The following is a 21,215-nucleotide window of genomic DNA, read 5'->3' on the forward strand; positions in this document are numbered from 1 at the left end:
CTGGGCAGTAAGGAAGTGGGGAAATTTAGGCTCTGTGTTCTCTCTTCTGATCTACTTTCCTTAAATCTTGCTAAGACCTGAAGATTCATTGGCTGCTATTATGTTAAAATTGATTGAAGCCAAGCATCTGTCTAGAGTAAGAACTTACTTGGGGTTACATGGGAAGACAGATGCTCCTGTGTTATGTAAACCTAATTTTTTTGAAGAACTCAGCTAAAAACTTTTGGAAATTCATAGAAGATCTGCGTGAAATAACATTACCTCAGTTACAGATGTGTGCACCCCTCTAATTGTGGGAAAACTGGGCTGATTTCTAAGATCTTAATTTCATCCAATTATAGTGTTTTGCAGTAGATACTGTAATATGCTATTTACTTCCACAGGATCACTACCTCTTTCAGCGCTTTGTTTATTTAGTAATTGTTTGGTAATTCTAATTTCTTTTCATGAAGTAGCCCATGCCTTTTTTATAGCACACTGTTGAAAAGTGCCTTACATTCAGATGAATCCTTCACTGAAAAGGGAGTGTTCTTTGAGGAACAATGAGGAATTTATTTTTCATCAGTTCCTGTAAAGTAAAGGAACATGATTGCCTCCTCCATGTGACCACACTGTTCTGAGAAACAGAATGAAGGATTCAAATATCCATATATTTTACATTCTCTGTTATTTTAGTCTTTTATGGGCGATTGGGAGGGAATAGTTCTCTGTCACACTGTACCTGCTCAAAATACTGCTTTCATAGGTCTTGGCTGAAGTTCCAGTTGCTCAGCAGTTCTGGAAATCAAACCCTAGAGCATAAAGTCAGATACTAGGAAATGAAAAATGTGCAGTGAAATGACTGTATGCTAAGGCTTTTGATTTACACTGAGTAGAATCTGGAAAAGGCAAAGATAAGAGCTAACTCTCAAGGATAGTATTCAATCACTTTAATTATGTGATCCTCCTTTTTTTTTTTTTTTCTTTTTTTTTTTTTTTTTTTTCTGTTGTGTTTTGCAGCCCATAAAGGAAGGGAACTTTCATCTTCATGTGTCCTAGATCCATCCCATACAACAAGCAAGGCATGGGCCTAATGTTGCATAATCAAGTGATATAAAGTTGTATTGATATTGCAAAATACATATACATAGATGCTGAAGTGAGGATTCTGAATTGCTCCTGTAGTAAGTGAATAGAGAGATCTGTAACTTACATGAGAAGAAACATCCGAGGTTGTAACTACTACCTTCGAGTGTTGGTCAGGAATGCATTTTTAAACTAGTATCTTAGGTATTCCCATTTCTTATGTACTGGCTTTCATCATAGAGCCATCTCAAAGTACAGGTATTATATTTATTTATAAAATAATGATGTGGAATGATACAGAGAGGGACGTACTCCAGCAGCATATCCAAAACACTCCACTGCAGTGCCACACGTGGCACTGACTAGAGCTAATTTAAGTGGCCCTTCTTGTCTTTTGCTGTCTTCTTCCTTTGTAACCTCCAGAATTTTGGATGCCAGGTTGTCACTACAAATTTTTCTGCAATAATAGCATGAATCATTTTCAAGTGGTTCTCTAATGGGGGAAAGAATTTTGCTTAGTTAAATGAAGAACTTAAAACTGATGATGTGACTACCTCACATATCATAACAGATGAGCACTGAGCTACAGTGTTAACATGCAGAGACATCTGGAATTCTAGCATGTCCTTGCTCATCAGGGCTTGAGTTAGCAACCTTCATGTTCTTCTAACATTATGCTTTGAGCCTGTAATTATATACTCTATGCTTCCCTGTGGTGTCATTTTGAGACTCATTAGAAGACTGTAAGACAGAGTAAATATGTGGTGGTTTGTATTCCAATCCACAATATGTAACTATCACTGGAAATCTGTATTAAAAGGTTTTAGGCTGTGATGAAGGATGCAAAGAAGCCTGATGAGAAGTAACTAGGGGTGCTAAGCTCAGTACCTATAGAAGGAGAGGAAATCAATATAAACTTGTGTAAACTTAATATCATCAAAGCAATTTCTGCATTACTAGTTACTCTTTCTCAAACTCTTAATTACATAACAAGTCTTAATTTTTCATTAATATGGAAGCCTGTTTTTTCCCATATTTCTGTTGCAGAAATGAGTCCTCCTTAATAGCTAGAAAGGCTGAAGTATATGCCTCCAAATAATGAGGGGAAAGAAGCTATGAATGCTTCATCTGAATGATTCTAGTTCCTGGCTTTTAATCTCTCTGGAATAGTTTGGTTGTTTGGAGGGAATCAAATGCCTTGGGGTTAGAATGAAGGAAAAGCCTAAATCATGTTAAATTGTTAAGGGAATTTTCAGATCTTGCAGGAATAGTGTAATTGTCACAAACTTTGTGGTAACTTCCCCAAGCTAAACCTAAAGAGCTGTTGCAAATTAAATGGTAAATTCAAGGAACCATGTAAGGTCCTATTTTGGAACTCTGATCAGAGATACTGTGATTAAAGGTCAAGAACTTTCTGTGAATAGGCAGTAGGACAAGAGTAGTTTCAGAAATATGAATTTTTATAAATTAGTGTTAGGGTGGTATGAAAGACAGCTGTTAAAAAGGAAACAAAGTGTGCATTTATCAACACACACATATACACTTGTGTGTGTGTATATATCTTTATATATAGTATAATGTTCTTGATTTATTATCTGTTGCTTCTTACCACTACTGGAGGTTTATTTAATATCTATCTATCTATCTATCTATCCATCTATCTATCTGTATCTCTATATCTCTATATCTGTGTGTGTGCATGCACATGCTTAAATATTGCATGTCCTCAAGACCTGAGCCAAAGACAAGAAAGGAAATGCACCATGACCACATAATCCACAGGAAGGAAACTGATATGCAGTGAGAATACACAGTTGATGTAGCAATTTCCAAAAGTGCTGTGTTCCCAGCATACACCAGTGCTATTTCTGTACTTCAGAGTTCTGCACTTCCGTATTTTTTTTACTTCGAAATAAGCTGCAAATATATATTTTTCTGTATGAAGGTGTATACTTATGTGTGTATATACATGTGTATGTAGAAATACAGTCTCTTCAACTCATGGCAGCAATTTTCCTTTTTCTCGGCTGTTGCTGTTATCCCCTTAGTTCTCCACCAAAAAGAAGGATATAAAAATATGGATTGATATTTCTAATATGAAAGTAGCAGTTAGTTAACCTTTTATTTTCAATTATTTTTATGTGAGGAGTATGGATAAAGTTATAATTGTGGCTGGATTTTTTTTGGTTTCATTTCCCTGAGATATTTTCCTGATGCAAGGATTTTTTTAAATCAACTTTCTATACTGGGGAGCTAATGTTAGACAGCGTATCCAAAGACATGATAATAGCTGCTGAAATGGTGAATGTTGAGGAACACAAGCAGCATCTCTAGAACTCCTGTGTTCAGATGAATTTTGGTTTGACTAAACCAATAATAATGCCAAGTGGAAGGGAAAAAATACAAAGAAAAATTATTATACTTTCTAGGTAGAAGAAGAGTTCTTTTAGTTTTGTGGAGGAAGTCTGCAAGTCACACAGTTCAGCCTCTGATTACAAATTTATTTATGAATTGCATGCAGAAAGGTGCCTGAGCCTGTCTTTTTAAGACGACATACTGAAAGTCAGGTGTCCAGCAGCTCTGATAATTTCATGTTTAGATACAGTTGCATGATTTTATACATACATGCACTTTAGTGTTCCTTAACCTTGGTGTTTATTTCTGTGTCGGTAAAAGAGTGGTGGTATATTAGAAAAGGTGTGAGACCAATTTTGAATCTCCTTGAATTTCATCCAAAATAGAATTGAAGAAATGTTAGTAAAGCCTGTCACAGGACAGCTTTTGCCTATGAAAAGATAATGCAAAATAGAGAAGGCAGTTTTGTACACTGAGAGGCACTTCATAGATACGTGCTAAAGGTATGTTTAAAAATAAAAGTTAAATAATTTCATGGTTTATATACAGATGATAGGTTTTCATAGGTTATGTCTTTTTCAGACAGGGTGATAATAACAGCAACACTGACACATTGTAATCATTCACCCTTCAGGAAGGAACAACAGCTAATCAGAAGGCCAGTACTCATCTTAGTATTTTTAGCCTTCAGTTAACTGTGCTGTTTAGTGAATACTTTTGATCTATTATTTTATCTATAAAGAATTTTATTTGGGGTTTTTTAAAGCTCTTATTGTCAACTCATTTTTCAGCCTTTCTTCAAATTCATGAAGACAGTGTAACTATAGACATTTAAGTCATATTTATGTTTAAATTAAAAAAACAAACAAACAAACAACACAACCCTCATCTTTCTCTGTGCATTTTTGAATCTTAAACTTTTCTACCTTTGTCAGAAATCCTAGCACAGTTCCATGTATCTGAAACAATGAGCTTTCAGTGGGTAGAAGCAAGACAATTCTTGTTCTGAAAAGATACTGCTTGCTCTTGCTGTCGATTTTTTTGTATAGTTCTTGAATGGCCCTATTGTCCTTCTGTGCACTCAAAGTGAATGAATTTTTCTTTCAAAGTGGAGCACTTCTTTCTTCCCTGTACCAATTCCCACTTCTGTTTCTGAAGGTGAGAAGAAGACTGCACTCCTGAAAGATACAATTCTGAGCACTGAAAATTAGATTCTAGTGTACCTGTATTCACAAAGCCAGGTTTGTGCCAAGTGTTGTGCAATTACCTTAAGGAGTTTCTGTGGACCTTTATGGAAATAACTTCACTCTAATGTACCAGTGAAATTGCTTAATTTGCCACCATCTTCTGTTCTGAAAAGTAGATTCTAATTTCTTAACGTTTCTGACTTTCCTCACACTGACATTCAGTATTTTAAGTTCTTATGCCCTTGCTGAGTGTAAAACATAGTGAGTTATTCTCTCTTTAGTGGGATTGTTCAGACACTGGGCACGTATGCAAATTTTGGAGAGTTGGTGCTGCACCTAAAGGTTAAGACTTTCAAATTAATGCACTTTGTTTCTAGAGGGCTTTCTTGTTTCTGTATTGTTAAGAGTAGTACAACAAAGTTTGGTTTACACAGACATTAATGTGTGTATGATCAGGTTGCTTCCATGCAGCTTGCTCCATTTTGCTCCAAGGAAAGGAGATGCAACTAGCTGTTTGAAAGCATAAAAAAGAGACTTAAAGGGATATAAAATAAATATTTTTGAGAAGGAACATTATGGAATAGTAGATGAATGAAGTTTAGTTAGCTTTTCTTTCCTCTTATGTTGTGTAACGAAATTCTCGGTTGTCAGGCAAAAAATTTAAAATTCTCAGTTATCAGGTGGCAACATACATATAAAAAAGGACCTCAGTTTTTCACAACAAGTATTTGGGAAATGTATGAAGTAAGATCCTGGAGAGAACTCAAGTCACGTTGTTGGGCTTTTTAATTCCTTGAGGATGTGTCTGTCAGTGGCTAGTAAGTATAAATGTCTTTCCTGCAACTGTTTGTTCAAGTGCTTAGATTGCTGGAAGCTTATTTGGGAAGATGAGCATGTGCCTTTTCTTATTTGCATTATTTTTATGAGCATCACCAGTAGCAAGTGCCTAAAGGGAAGCTACTGTACAGGGGAACTTTTGATCTTGCTCAAGAAGGTAGATATTATTTTGGTCATCTTTGTTATTCATTTACCTTCAGTGAACTTCAATCGGGACCTAAAAGTATATTGAACACCTATTAACCATGGCTTCTGGTGGTTTTTCAACTCTTACTTAAGAAACAAAGAATGCATTGCACTGTTAAGGTTCAAGGATAGGCTTGTTACCTCTCCTTTGAAAATCAGGATTTCTTAAGGCCAATTGCTTGAAATAATTTGAAATAATTGAATCAACAAATTAAACTTGCATCCAATTTACATCTCAGAAGAATAAACCATTTAATTCTAGAAAGTTAATGGTTTTGGCTTGTTTTGGTTAGGTTTCTTTTTTTTTTTTTTTCATTTCACTGATAGAAATAAAAGTTTTTGTATTTTTCTATCCCCAGTCTTTTTTTTACTATTTCATCCTTCTGTTTTTCTCACTGGTGAAGTTAAGAATGCTTCACTGCTACAGGAGAGGCTGTCAAGTTCACACTCAAAAGAGATTATTCTGCCCACTCTTTTCCCATAGAGGGTGAATTAGGGACTGGGTAGGCTTCACAGAACTCTCTGCTCTCTTCTGAGACAGGTGTGTTGGTATGAAACCTCTTGGTGTGGGGGCTGAAGATGAGGGGAGAGAATAAAAATATTCAGGTTACAGGATATGAGGGTAGAAGAAAAGTAGAAATATTTTAAAATATATCTATTTTTTTAAATTTTCTAAACTAAATTATATGAGGTATGGCTAAACCAGGTTAGTTATTGAAAAGCTTCTACGTTTTCCAAAGGGTTGTGTCCATAAAATTCATAGCTGGTTCCCCACTGTTACTGTCAAAGGTAATGGATGTAAAAACACCCCAAAAAATTCTTAATAAGAAGTCTGGCAAGGAAACATTACTAACTTATCTCACAGTATATTTAATTAGTGGGAATTCTGTCATTCTAAAAATCCGATCCTATAATGGATGTTACTGTGCTTTTTGGGGGATTATTCTATTCAATGCCTCGTATGACATAATTGATACTTCTGCTTGTGCATAGACACACGCATATATGTGTGTCTTTTGTCAGGTTTAGCCTTAGCAGTCCTGGCTAAAATTGTATCTTTATTTGCTCATACCTGAAATAGGGAAATAAAATTAAGAGTTTTGTAAAGTATTTTCTCCATCTAGGCTTTAGTGTTTAAAAATTTAAGCATCTTTACAAAGAGAAACTTGTCAGTGATGCAGATTTAAATATGTATTAAATAGAAAAACAATCCTCTCTTCAGAGGCAGGCAACTCTGAAGCATTTACCCTTCAGTGCTTTTATTTTTATCAGTTTTTACCCAACTACTTGTTATGTGAGAGGTAACTTAGTGAACATACAAGTGGTAAAGTATGTGAATTTGGCTTTTTGCTTGGGTGATATAGTTTGGTTCTGTTTCTGATTTAGTTACTGTTTTCAAGAAGTATGCTAATACTTCCAGAAGTTAATCTTGTGGAAGTGACTGCCATTAGATGGACATGTAAATAAATTTAAAGAAGGAAATGCTGATGGTATTCCAAATAGATCAGAAATAACATACATACATACCAGTTTTTCCAAAATCCATACATTTGATAGGCCCTCACAAGAGCTCACGGAACATTTTATGTTGCAATTGTGTTAATGCAAAAGTTATTTTTATTTTAAGTACATTTTTCCATGCAGGAGGAAAAAAATCCCAAATGATTTCTCTTGGTTTAAGGCAAAAATACTTTCTAATAATTGAGTCACAACTAACCCTTGTCTATTTTAGCTGCTATATAGGACCTTTTTTCAAAGACATGTTTAGTTCATGTAGTAGATCAGAAGCAACCAAAGGTTTAAGAAAGAATTTTATATGTATTTTATTTTGTTAAAACACTCAGTTTTAAAGCAAGAAAAGCTGCTGTCAGTTAGAAGGATTTAGATGTATAAAGATTATTTAGACATTAAAGCATGATTTAAGCTAGATCCTTCCATAATTTTGCATTCACATTTTAATGCAATCTGTTTTTAAAACTTTTTTTTTTATTCTTTCCTTTATTAATAGCTAGAGCATACATTTTTTTCTCCTAGCAACAATCAAGTAAGGTCTTTTTAGGAGTTGGAAACTTAGTGGTTGGACAAAATTTAGTTGAGGTTTATTTATCCATTAATAAATTAGAAGTGGCTTGTATGTCAATGGCAAAGGTGTCTATTACTGGTCTTGGATTTTTTGGACCATGATGAAATAATTCTTTTTCACGCATTTTTTTTCTTGAATGATAACCCCCTAAACTTTTATTATCTTTTCCCTAGGACTTTAAGACAGGATTTGGTATCACTTTAATCCCTATGAATGTGGCAAATGTAAAACAAGTGGATCGGGCTGCAAAGCAATCTTTTGAAATAATTACTCCTTATAAAAGCTTTAGGTAAGAACTTTAATATTTACTTAGCAAAATATGCAATTAACTAAGGCACTAAAGAAATACTGGTTTCATACTGCAGTGCTGTAGCTAGTTTGGATGAAAATGTGATGTTTTTATTAAGGATGTTCAGCAATTTTTAGAAAAATAGGATGATTTTCTTTCATTTATTTAGCTGTGTGCTGCATTTGTTAGCCCTTGACTAGGCATATTATACCCACAGGTTTGTATTTTTATGTAGCCTTCTTTATTCATTCTGTGCAAGGGCAAAAGAAAAAAAAGAGAAAGGAATTTCTCCACTTCAACAAATTGCCTCCATCCTAAAGAATAATAAACTTCAGTAGTGAAATAATGCTACATCCATTTAGTATTACACATTTTATTTGAAAAGAAGCTTTCATGTGTTATCCCTTGTAGAAATCTGTGGTTGAAAGCAGTGAAAGTTTCACTTTGGCTGATGCTGAGACTTGTAATAATTTTTAAGAAAATGAAAGTACATGCTAATAAAAGCCTTTTGTTGAGTCTTGTAGTGTTTCTTGAATGAGATGTCTTAATGAAGGAGAAAAAGAAATTTCTTTGTTCTCCTGGACTTGTTAAATGTTAGAAAATACTTTCATTCTCAGTCAACTAGCAGGTAAATTAGTCTTGATCAGCAATTTGAATCTGTTGCTGGTTGGTAGATAGCTAGTTCTTTGATTTTCTCTTAAGACGTGACTTTGTTGATGTTTGCTTACTAGTTAATTTTTTAAAAAGATAAATTTAAATGAAATGCAAGTCCATTTTTAATTCTCAGTAAGTCTCTATGTTTTCTTTTGTCATTCTGTGCTTTTGTTAAAATTCAGTCTTTAAGTCTGGTAATCAGTAACATAAAAGGATTGAAATTAACTCAGGCATGTTACGTGAATGTTACAAAAGCTGTGTAGCTTACGCTAGTAGTGATTCTGTTGAAAAAAGTACTAAAACAGAGGGAGTTTCATTGGCTAAAAATACAAAATAATGCATTTCATCTTAGTATTTATATCTGTGTGGAGGAAGATTTTTGACTGTGATTTTGGGTGTAAATGTAATAAATAAGAGAGACTACAGACCATGTTTAATTGGGCTTTAAAATAAAGATCAATAACAGAGAAAAGTCAATTGTTTCAGCTTTACAGCAGAGTCAGAAAGAGAGAAACAAGACTGGATTGAAGCACTCCAGCAATCAATAGCAGAAACTCTATCTGATTATGAAGTAGCTGAGAAGATTTGGTTCAATGAGTCCAACAGGAGCTGCGCTGACTGTAAAGCTCCCAGTCCTGACTGGGCATCCATCAATCTCTGTGTTGTCATTTGTAAGAAGTGTGCAGGTGAGTAATTAATGACAAGCTATGTGGGTTCTACAAAATGTCATATTTGCATATCTATGTATGTCCTTGAATTGGCTTTTTTAAAATTTTATTTAATTTTATTTTTGAAGTGTTATCCTTGTGGAAGTTTTGAGAAAGAAAATGTGAGCAAAACTTTTTTTTAATACCAAGGGCATTCTTACTCTAAAGCACTTCCATGCATAAATGGCATGTCTGTGGTAGCTGAGTTCTCTCAGATGAATAATCCTTCACAATTAGTGGAAATTAAGATGCAATAGCACTTCATGGGAAAGGAATGGCTTTTGCAAGGCTAGATACCAAAGAATAATGATTTTTCGTGTATAAATGTTGGGTATTAATTTTGTTACATATGGGCATATTTTACTGTCAATAGGGATAGCTTTTTCAGATACTACTAAAAATATAATTATGTCATGTTTTATATTGAAATATGTCCTTAAGCAGTAAATTTAAGGAAATAGTTTTTAATTCTAGGCTTTCTTTCAAACCAAACTCTCCCAGAAATAGGCTACATGAGACAGCCTACTTTGTTTATTCATTACTATCAAATGAAATTAACTTTTTTTTTTCGAATAGGTGTATTTTTGATGCTGTTATTTAATATTCAAATGTCAAACCTAACCTTTTTTAAAAACAGCAAGTAGAATAAACCTGGTTTCATCACACTGTTTTGTTACCTCAGCAGAAGAGAAAACCTGTTTAAGTGCCTTAGTTAAGTAATTTTCTTGGATTTTCAGGACAACACAGATCTTTAGGACCAAGAGATTCAAAGGTCCGAAGTCTAAAAATGGATGCTAGCATTTGGAGCAATGAACTTATTGAGGTATGTTGTGATATTCTAACTCTTTTTTCCATCTTGAAACCTACTGTACAAAAAGGAGTTATTTACTGCCTTACTCACAAGAAAACTGAACATAAAACGGCTAAACAATATGGTGCTGTTACAGGAAAATCAGTTTCTGTGCATCATGTACCTTTGTGTAATTCAAAATACTCGTTTTGCTAACAAAATGTACAATTTCTCTTAGTATTTCTCCAGGTATCTAATATTTTTGGGGAAAAAGAAACAAAATACTTTTGGAGAGTACTCATGATGGAGAAGGGGGAAAATAGAGGAAACTTCTCACTACCAGCTTAGCTGCTTGGGGTGTTAAAGAGTGATGGTGGTAAAAAGTGGTCCTGATAGGCTTGGAGCCATCAGTGTTTTCTTTAAAACACATGCTACTCTTCTCTGAACTTTAACTAGTATTTTCTAATATATAATGAAGTGTTATAACTGGTTAGCCTTGTAAAGCTTAGCTGCTGTTGATGGTAAATGATGACTGCAGGCTTTATTATTAATTTAGATGACCATAGGCAGTGACTGAGAGAGGCTTCTGTCTCCTCTAGACAATTTTGTTTTCTTCAATAACTTTCTTTCTCAACTTTTAGCAGGTGAAAACTGTTTAGAGGCTAGCTTCATACCTTTCATACTGTTTTGCTAACTTTTTCCTTGCTTCTCATCTAGCTCTTCATCGTCATTGGAAATAAGAGGGCAAACAGTTTTTGGGCTGGAAATCTTCCTCCAGATGAAGAATTGCATATTGATGACCCTGCAGAAAAAAGGATAGCGTTCATTACCCAAAAATACAAAGAGGGAAAATTCAGGAAAACACCTTTTCTCTACAAAACCAAGGAGCAGTTGAATAAGGTAATATAGCACGGTTAAGCCCATACTATATTTTCGATTGTACTGCATCTGTGTGCAATTTGGTCCTCTTGTTAAGCTGGTGAGAAATTAATTCAGCATCCTGAGTGGCATTCTGGCACAGTTGAGTAAGGGTTGTTTAGAAGCCTTTGCAGGAGTCATTGTATGACTACTCCGTTTCTTGTTTTTCCTGTTAGTTTGCTTGAAGAAAGTTATGGTAATTCTTCCTTATGTTTCCCTGAATCACTAAAATATAGATCTTTATTTTAATTCAAGTGTAGTCTAGGGATGCAAATTTCCACTTCACTTCTTTAGATTACTTCTTTACGTTTGGGGTTTTTTTTATACCTTACGTGGCTGACATCTGACATTCAAATACAGTAGAGGATTCATTGTTATCAATGGTGAAAAGAGCTCATACACACTTACATAGTAGCTTGTAACTTACTGGAAATGAAAAAGCTAAAATTAATGATGGAAAATGTGTGTTCTCTCCTTTTACAAAAAACCCAAATTCTATAGAGTTATAAAATGGACAACTTTAGTTATCAATCTCTCTGTAAATTTTGATGTCCATTTGACTGAATTCTAATATCTGATGGTTTGAGTCATGATTGTTTAGGGTTAATCAATACAGAATAGTTTTAATGCATTTTGCAATTTTAATGCATTCAATTACATGAGTCAAATTGTCTCAAAGGATATGCAGAGATTGTGGGGAGGCAGTGGCATTTAAAAGTTGTGTGGTTTGAACCATAGTCATCTCATTTGTTCACTGTTACTGTGGAAAAGGAAGTGTTATTTTTTGTACATTTGGTAAATTGTATGTTAGTTACACACACAATTTAAAATAAGGGCATATAAGAGTAGTTATCACTGAAACACCTCTAGCTGAAGTATAGAACCTCTTGCTGTATAGCTTAAGCTTGTTTTCTGCATTTCATTGGAGTTGGGAAGCATTTGGGGGCGTCATGGGGATCTCTTTGTCACTGCAAAATGAGACACTTGGATTGCTTTCTATTAACTGGTAATAGCTGTGAGATTTTGTTTAATACTATAACTGCAGACCACAGAAAGAAGCTCAACGTTATACAAGCATGATTCTTCTTACATCTGTGGGGTTTGTTTTTTGTGGGGAAAGATATATGTCAAATAATCATTTAAATACTGGGAAAAGTTATCAAATTCTCTATGGAGACATGAAATTACCATGAAATAAGGTGTTCACTGCCAAGTAATTCCAGAACTTTTACTGAACTGTCTTCTGTGTTATCTTGCACCTCCCGGGTGCTTATGTGTTTATTAGAACAGCTAAATTTTACAGGAGTACTCTTCCTATTTTGAGTGACTTTTGCTTTAATTACTTAAGAAAAACTCACTCATTAACTAAATAAATTAAATAAATATTAAATAATAGAAATTTTAATGGAATATGTTGCTGTAATTGCATAGCTATTTTTGGTTTTAAGGCTTTGGACCAATCTTGTGAAAGAAAAAAAAAAAGTTGATCATGTCTGTCTTTGTGTATACAAAAATAAAAGGAGACTCATGTTTTATGATGCAGTGAGATGTTTAAATTTCAAGGAAGATGAACAAGTATTAAGATACACTGAAGAGTAATTTACCTTATTGACTGTGTTTTTTAAAAAAATTACCTAGGAATTTCAGTATTTGTCCAAGTAATAGAGTTTAAGAATCTAATCTCATCTCTTCGGTTGAATTTCTCAGTTCTGAAATAGTAAGAGATTTTCTTTAATAGTTTGATGTAAATAAAAAGCAAGCTTCCCCTCCAGTTGTATTAATGCATGTTATCCTTCCCAAGTGAGATTTGTGACAGCAACATCTTGCAGAGTTTGGGTTGATGTTTTGGGATATTTTTGTTGTTGTTGCTGAGTTTTTCTAGATTCAGACCGTATCAGACCAGATACTTATCAATGTTTATGGTCTAGCTGTATCAGAGGTGAAAGGATTTGCATCTACCTTGCATGTATTTGTTGCCAGTAACTTTCTAATTTAAACAGACTTCCTATTTTCCCTCTCTGTGATAAGGCCCTGTGTGCTGCTGTAGTCAAGCAAGATGTGCTAGAAACTCTGATGTTACTCTTCAGCGGGGCTGATGCTATGTGTGCCACTGGAGACCCTCTTTACAGCACCCCGTACTTACTCGCCAAGAAAGCTGGACAAAGGCTGCAAATGGAATTCCTGTACCATAATAAGTTCTCAGGTACGATGGATTTCTTTCTTTTGATCTAATTCTATATTGTGAAAAAGAGAAAGAAAAAATTCAGAAGAAAAATTGGCTTTGCTTTGAAAAAATAGTGGTATAGCAGAGGGACAGTTGTGGTGGCATTAACTGGATTTTATTAGTGCACAATTTCAGTTGTGTACAGATTTACTACTTTGCTCAGACATCATATTTAGCACTTAAAAAACCCTGGACGATACAATGTTAAGTTATAGATCTCATACCCTTAGTTATAGCACAGAAAAATCCCATCATCTTCTCTGTCAATATTATCAGTCTTTTACTAGAAAAAATATGAATATATACATTTATCTATATATCTATCTATCTTATATATATGTATCTATATACATATATCTGAAGAATTCATCCAGCACTTTTTTTCTTAAAGATTATTTAAATTGATATCTACTCCTATTGCACACAGATCTAGCTGGTTTTTCACAAGCTCTCCTCCCAAAATAAAACTCACCTCTTGAACCTGCAATATGATCTATCCCAGAAACCTCTTTTTCCCATCACAGCTTCTGTTGCAGAAAAAATTACAAACTTTGGCTTGGAAGTCAACAGTTCTGTTTGCAATGTGTGGCTGCTATGAGGCTCTTGAAAGCAGAAAGCTGTTCTTAACAATAAATAAATTGAGGCATATGGGTGTGACTGAGCTTTCCTTTTAAAAGGGCTGGATAGTCTCTGAAACAGTCAGGGGCCGAAAGTTCACATTCAGATTTACACTGAAAAAAGAAAAGCTATGTATGTGTATGTAGTCCTGGAGCAGTTTTCCATTGGCTTGTGTCACTCTTCCAATTAACACTGTACAGGCTGAACAAAAAAGGTCTTAGTGGAAAACACAGGAATGGATGAAGGGTTCCAAGGGCAAACAAAGTGCCTTAACTTCTGCTTGAGTATTGCTCAGGCCAGTGCTATGCACTGGATCACAGGATGATGAGCTCAGTCACAGTACAGACATGGAGCTAGGGTGGTTTTTTTTGCTAGCTATGATCTCAAGTGGTCCTAAAGCTGTAGAGAGAGGTTTGCTTGTCTTGGCTCTGTCTTTTCTGCTTTTGGCCCTGCAGCCAAGACAGCACCATCAGGTTCTTACCCTTAGGGAAAGGGAGATGAGTGCATGTGGATGATGATGATTCCCAGAATCACTGTCTCTCTGCTGCCAGAGTTGCTAGTAAACTCTACATAAGCCCTCAAGAGAAGCAGTCTGCTTCTGTTGAAGTATGTTACATAAGGGGTGAAAATCAAAATTTGGTACATCAGAAAAGAGTATTTTATAGCACCTTGGCAAGCAGTGATAAAATATGGCAACATTGTAACAAATGTGAACCAGTGTTTTTTTGTGAGTATATTGTCTAATTATAAAAATAAAACCAGTAAGTTTTATTAGTGTTCTAGTAAAGATACTGCAGAGCAACTACATATTTACAGACATGCATTTAGAAAGATGTGTGGAAAAATGAATTTAATTGATATAACTGAAAATCTGTATGTTATTTTCTCCTTTGTCTTTGAATAGATTTCCCAAACTATGATACTTGTTTTGAAAGTGGCTTCTCTGAAGATTCTTCACATTCCACCTTTCTTTGTGAGTTCTTGTACAAAGTTTCTTCTAATGCTGCTAAGCTTCCTACAGAGAAGAAATTAAAAGAAGGTATTTCACTTTTAATTTATGTATTTGAACAACACATGAATATGTACGACTTGGATGAATTTTATTCTTTGTAACTTATTGCATTTCTTTTTTTGAGATAAAATGTCTTTGATATACCCTCTTTGATTCAGTAGACCTCTTTTAGATAAAGAAAATACTTTTTGTCTTGATCTCTTCATTCAGTGGTTGACAGAGGAAGAAGACTGAACTTCGGAAAAATTGTTTGGTTAACACAGTAAATGATAAAAACTAAGTAGAAACACTTCTTGCTTTAATTATATTTAGACAAATGCCAAAAATTAGTTTTCCTCCAAAGTGATTCTATTACAGAAGTCCTTTAGAAGTAGCACTGACTTTTTAGCACAGTATTTCTCAAGCTCACAAATTTACAAACTCTTCCAAGTAGAAATGAGCATCTACAAAAACTCTATGACAACTTGAGCTTTATGGGGTGATAATGCATGTATATCACGGTAGATATATGTGGTCTCCTGTGCATATCAGTCTTCTGTTTTTATTTTTTTCTGAGAAGTGTTATCAGATAATTTTTCCCTTTTTCTCCCCATTTGTCTTCATATATTTTTCTTCCATCTAAACTAATAATGTGGATTTTTAAAATCTGTGGTGATTTATTATTGAATTTATTGCTGCTAAAATCCTTACATGGCATCCTGCACTGGTGTATACATATTTTTGTATGATTGTGTCCATGTTCTCATGGCATATGCCTTTAAGATCCTTAGTGGATCCTAAAAGCATGCTAAAGCATAGAACTCCCGTTTAAACTCCTGTTTAAAGAATTCCTGTTCTTTTGAAGAATCTGTATGTTAGTGTGGTTCCAAATTCTTGAAAGCATTGGGTGATAACTGAGCTAATGCCTGATAACAGCCATTTCCCAGCAACTTTGCAGATGCCTGTTTTGACAGAGGACTGCTCCTGGGTAGGACTTTACCTAGGATTGCTCTGAAATTGTGAGGAGCTTATTTGGGAAACAATGTAATAACTGTTATAAACGAGGCGTGGACTTTTTTGGGTGGAATAAAAGTCTGCTTGTTTATTAAAAAGAAAACCAAGAGTGGAGACTTGAGGTAAACCCAAGTCCCACGCAACAACCCAGAAAAACAAACAGCGCAACGCACAGGGCATTCCCTTGGACTTGCGTTCCTCATGAAGACCAGAGGGGCTGAGCCCCGGCGCAGTTCTTATAGTCTCTTTTGATGCTGTGATTGGTGCAGCTCAGATCCTCCCTCTGATGGCTCGTTGCTAGGGTCCTCATTGGTGTTCAATTCTGTCAGTCTCTGGGGCTGAGAGTGAGTGGTTTGCCCCCTAACCAATAATCCCCCAGTGTTTACATCATGGGTATTAGGTTATCTTAAGAACATTCTAGAACATTCTCTTCCTTTCTCTAGACCCACTACTTTCCCCCATTGGTGTCCCCATCTAGTGGGCACATGGCAACATTACACCCGTACAATCGCAATAACAATTAACTGATTAACTGCATACCCCCACTCCTCTAACAAGCAACTTTTAACTTCTTCTCAACCAAAAAAACCCTTTTAACCATTTATTACAATAGCTGCAAAGCTCATTACTACTTGCTCCAAGTCAGGCCTGATCTTCCATGCTGTGGGTATCTGTATCTATATTCATAAAAAAAATTACAAACCCAGAAGTCAGTGCTTAGGGAAGCAGAGAGCAGATACAAGGCAATCTCTTCTGAGGCATTTTCAATGGCATATTAGAAGTGCAGTATATTTATAAATACCTCTGTAGATTGAAGATTTAGCTGAAAGTGCTCACAGAGTGGCTTCTGTAGTCCTTTTTGGGGGAGATGCACTGAGACGGAGCATTTTTAGTAGGATGTCTTAGAATTTATGAGGAAAACCCCCAGGCAAGAAATTTTGACTGTCTTCCATTTCAAGTCTTTAGTGGACAAAAATGAAGATACTTTGAAAGTTTGTAGTCAGTTGCTTAGCATTGCACTTACTACTTGGAAGAATATACAGTAAGTGGAAAAGAACGAGATTTCTCTCAGCTCAAGCTTTTTTCTCTGAAATTGTGATAGTGCCTTGAAGATGGTGGATGTTCTATTGTTTCCTTTTTCGGGGGTGGGTGTTTGTTTGCTTTGTTTTTGTATCGATGTTGAATTACCCATGGGTTTTCCAGGATTGATATTTCTGGGATGGCCTCTTTACAGATACATGGGAAGATAGGTTTCCCTAAGCATTTGCAGTTCAAGGAGACAAATGGAACAGGGGAGAGAGATTTAATGACATCCTTTCAACAACAACAAAAATCCCTGCAATTTTGAATGAGAAACTGCTCTTGCCTTAGGACTCTAATCTATCTCTGTCATGTTTAGGAAGTAGTATGACAGAAGTACTTTTTGCTATTTAAAACATAAAGTATATAATCTTTCTTTTTCTCTTCTTTCACTACATCCAGAACTGCTTCTAAATCTCACTAACATGAAGTAATATGTATATTACAAATTATTGTGAATAAGTGGAAATATTTTTTTCCTTCTTAGTCTCTTTAGGAAGTAATTTGAGGGTTAGAGTACTAATATGTGGGAGAAACAGTTTCAGTTCCCTCCTCTGCCTGTAGATATTCAAATAAGGTCATGTTACCTGAAAAATCTGACCTAACTATTTAAGTCTAGAGAAGAGATCTCTTGTTGAAACAGTTCTGACTTGCTGTGAGCTAATGGAGTCCTCTGCAGGCCAGAGGGGGAGTACCATTCTCTCACAGCGCTTGTCTAAATTTGGGGCTTTTTTTTTTTTTTTAAATGCTGTGTGTGGATAGGGCTCCAACTCAGAATCCTATGAAGCAGTTTAACCATTAGAGTTAAGTTCTTCTTCAGTGTTACGTGTCCCTGAGGCAGTTGTCAGCCTTGTCTTTAGCACCAAGGGCTTAAAATGTAAGTGCTATGTTTGTTGTCACAGGAAACTGTTTCCCCTTTGTAGACTAATGAGGGGTAACTAATGGTAAAAGGACACTCAAGAAATCATTCAGTGCTGTGAATTAACCAAGGTTTTATACCAACCAGGTGGAACACCTGGAAATACAGCCCCGTTTTTCATTATGCACGTCTCAGTACATGAGAGAGCCAACTCTGTGTGTACCTCTCGTTATAGCAGCATCAGTGGTTTCAGCAGGGGTGCGTAACTTTTTAGGAGAGTTATTGTTAATTAACAGCTGTCGATACCAGCAAGAAGAGAGCTCAAATGTTGGTGCTATTCTGGTGTAGTGGATCAAAAAGTAAAGCTTAGAGGTTTAGAGGCTCAAGTTTGATTTTCTTTTGTTTCTAGTGTAAAAGGTTTTATGGAGCCCTTTTAAAAGCCTTGATATTCCAAAGTTTTCCTTGAGAGTTTAATAGTTTAATGAATATTGCAGTAGTGAGCTGTTTTGTAGAATACGTTTTGGAAGATGGAAGGGGAAAAGCTGGGGAACATTCAGGGACAAACCCCTGAACATTCAAAACCTTCAAGTTCGGTGCTTAACTCCTATAAACCTATACATTATCAAGCCATTTATCTTATGTTTATTTTAGTACTTAAAATGTATTTAGACAGAATCTAGATAGTACTAGATAGCAAATAGCATGATACAAATAAATACTAATAAAATATACCAAAATATTTATAAAACATGTATAAACCATATAGGAAACAACAGAAAAAGGAATTGAATGAAATATAAGATAACATGGTAAGCATTTGCAAATTGCAACTGGATTTTTGTTTGATTTTGTGGGTGTTTTTTTGCCAGATCTGTTTTATGAAATTCTCAGAAATATTTTGCCAGCTGTATAGGAATTTTAAGACTGTAGAAAATAAAAAGAGTCTTTTCATTTAGGATCTGCTTCTCTGCAGTAGTGGAAACAGGTGCACCTCAGATTTTGTTCTAAGAGCTAGACGTAAGCTAGATTGAATTCATGAGTATTTTCAGTAATGAATAAACATTACTATGCTATGTCATGTGTTGTATTTGTATTTAGGTCATAAGAGGGAATAAACATTTAGTTGTAATAATTACTTGAATTAATTGAAGTTGCTCTGCAGAATTTTTACTCCACCTTGTATTTACTTATTTTTCAGAAAAAAAAAAAACTTACTTAAAAAACCCTGACCTTTCTATTATTTCTTTAATCACAGATTGCAACAAAAGATGGTGCACTTTAGAAAGTGGCTTTCTGAGCTACTATGAAAATGATAAAACTACCACTCCTAATGGTATGATTGACATCAGTGAAGTTATCTGCCTTGTAGTACACAAGTCAGACTTTTTAAATAGAGGGTAAGCTCCTGAATTCATATTTCAATAAACAAACTATTAATTTTTTTCTTGAATTTTGAATAGGGAATTTTGAAAAAAAGCTGAGTTGTTTTATTTGACGTCAAGAAATTAGTGCTGTGTGATATTTAGGGATTTTCTTTTGTTTTTTTCTTATAGTGATAGAATGAAAATATTAGGGTAATTTAAAAGGGCAGCTTAAATTAGATATATCGTTATTAAATCTGTAATGCATATTCTCAGTGCTTGAAAGGTTATATGATGATAAATTGAACAATTAATACTCATTTTGCTTTCTGGGATTGACCACTGCCTCAGGCCAAAATTCTTGCTTTGCTTCTTCCTTCAAATGCTGCAGACTAGAGCTCTCCACAATGCTTCTGGATTTGGTCACAGAGATATTGGTCTTCGAAATCCATTCTTTGTTCTGTAGCTGAGGACAACAGAGTAACTGATGAATATTGTTAGTTTGAAGATAGCAGCTTTATTTTTGTGGGGTCTTGTTTTTTCTTTTGTAACTCTCTCACATGCCATTTGTACATGACAAACGTCACATGGAAAGCGACGTAAATCTGATTCCAGTGATACTCGATTTCTTTAGGGCAACATTTTTGTTTAAAATATACTTTGTATTTATCTAACAGACTCCATAACACTTCCTTTAAATATTTTAACATGTGTATATGCACCTAAAATAAAAATAACTTTCTATCGTATAATACTGTAATGCTTTTAGTTACAAAACAAAATCATCTGCAAAGAAAGCATAGCCTATTCAGTAAGTTTCTGAAAAAGAAAATAGGAATAAAGGACTTAAACCACTACAGGGGGGAGAAATCCTGAAACATGGTGACGTCTCAATATGCTATCAAATATAGGGAAGTGACCTTCATTATTCTGCAGTAGCTCTGTGATATCCAGAAAAAAGAAAAAAAAAAAAATCACTTTTTTCTTCTGTCTTCAAATATAACCTATTGCTTGCAGCATTTCCAAGTGGTTCCATTTTTGGGTATTACCTAAATTAAAAAACCATCTTGGCTGAACACTCTCAGGGAATAACTAACCTCCTGTTGTGGTTTACCTGCGATTGAGGAGTTTTATGAGAAATTTCTTTAGATTTGATATTTCATGTAGTGAAGGAGCTGGTCCTTAAAAAGACCTATTCTGTTAGTCAGAACTAAGTGTTTATATAATTTTCAAAGTGGTTATTGAAAATGACAGAAGTGACTCATGCTCAGTTCTCCACATTTAGACAAATATCAGTCTCCAGCATTAAAATGAAAAAGCATATTCCATCTGTTTGGCATCTGTGGACAGGTCACAGATAAAATCATGCTATAAATTGGTGAACCATAATTTGTAAGTTAAAGACTGACCAACCCTAACTTTCACATTATGTTTACTTTCGAAATTCCACGCCAATTTAAACTGGTTTGCTTTTTCTTCTTTTACTGTCCTTATTTGTCCATTAAAAATTGAAAAAAATCAGGGTTCATCTGCTTAAATAATGGTATAATTTTTAAAAAGAAAAAAACCCCAAGAATCTACCTTAAGAAAACTTTTAAGACCACCTCGAGGTACAGCAACTTCAAAGTAGTCCTACTCATCTTGGTGATGGCAGGTGATACACAGTGACCACGCATTTCGCCCCAGCAGATTCAGGCTGACAGAAAAAGCCTCTTCTTAGAGGGCAGATGGAGAACAGGAATAGGTTGGTGAGAATAATAGTACTCTCCATCCTTGACTGTTCTTAAGGCTTCTCATTGTGATAATCTGCCTCTGAGCAGATTAGACCAAATGACATCTAGAAGTGCCTATGAACCAGCATTTCAACTTGTTTATAATTTCCCATTCAACTAGTTGTTCTGCTTATATTAAACATTAAAAAAAATATTTTGAATGCGTCACAAAAATATACTTGATCAAATTGCATGAACTTGAAAAAAGCAAAAAATTCCGTATAT

The 21,215-nt window shown here is 34.9% G+C and overlaps 1 protein-coding gene across 1 annotated transcript in view; it reads left to right on the forward strand.

Moving 5' to 3' along the window:
- The window catches only part of ARAP2 (ArfGAP with RhoGAP domain, ankyrin repeat and PH domain 2), a gene marked incomplete at both ends in the record, with an annotated part of 115,096 nt that overhangs the window by 44,110 nt on the left and 49,771 nt on the right, over nucleotides 1–21,215 (forward strand). The window contains 7 exons of the mRNA XM_082282253.1: nucleotides 7,887–8,002; nucleotides 9,143–9,342; nucleotides 10,101–10,186; nucleotides 10,871–11,053; nucleotides 13,100–13,274; nucleotides 14,818–14,952; nucleotides 19,113–19,254. Of these exons, the coding sequence (XP_082138379.1) occupies nucleotides 7,887–8,002; nucleotides 9,143–9,342; nucleotides 10,101–10,186; nucleotides 10,871–11,053; nucleotides 13,100–13,274; nucleotides 14,818–14,952; nucleotides 19,113–19,254 (1,037 nt within the window). The remainder of the gene's footprint in view (nucleotides 1–7,886; nucleotides 8,003–9,142; nucleotides 9,343–10,100; nucleotides 10,187–10,870; nucleotides 11,054–13,099; nucleotides 13,275–14,817; nucleotides 14,953–19,112; nucleotides 19,255–21,215) is intronic.

Source organism: Coloeus monedula (assembly GCF_965178545.1).
Source record: "Coloeus monedula genome assembly, chromosome: 5".
NCBI lineage: Eukaryota > Metazoa > Chordata > Aves > Passeriformes > Corvidae > Coloeus > Coloeus monedula.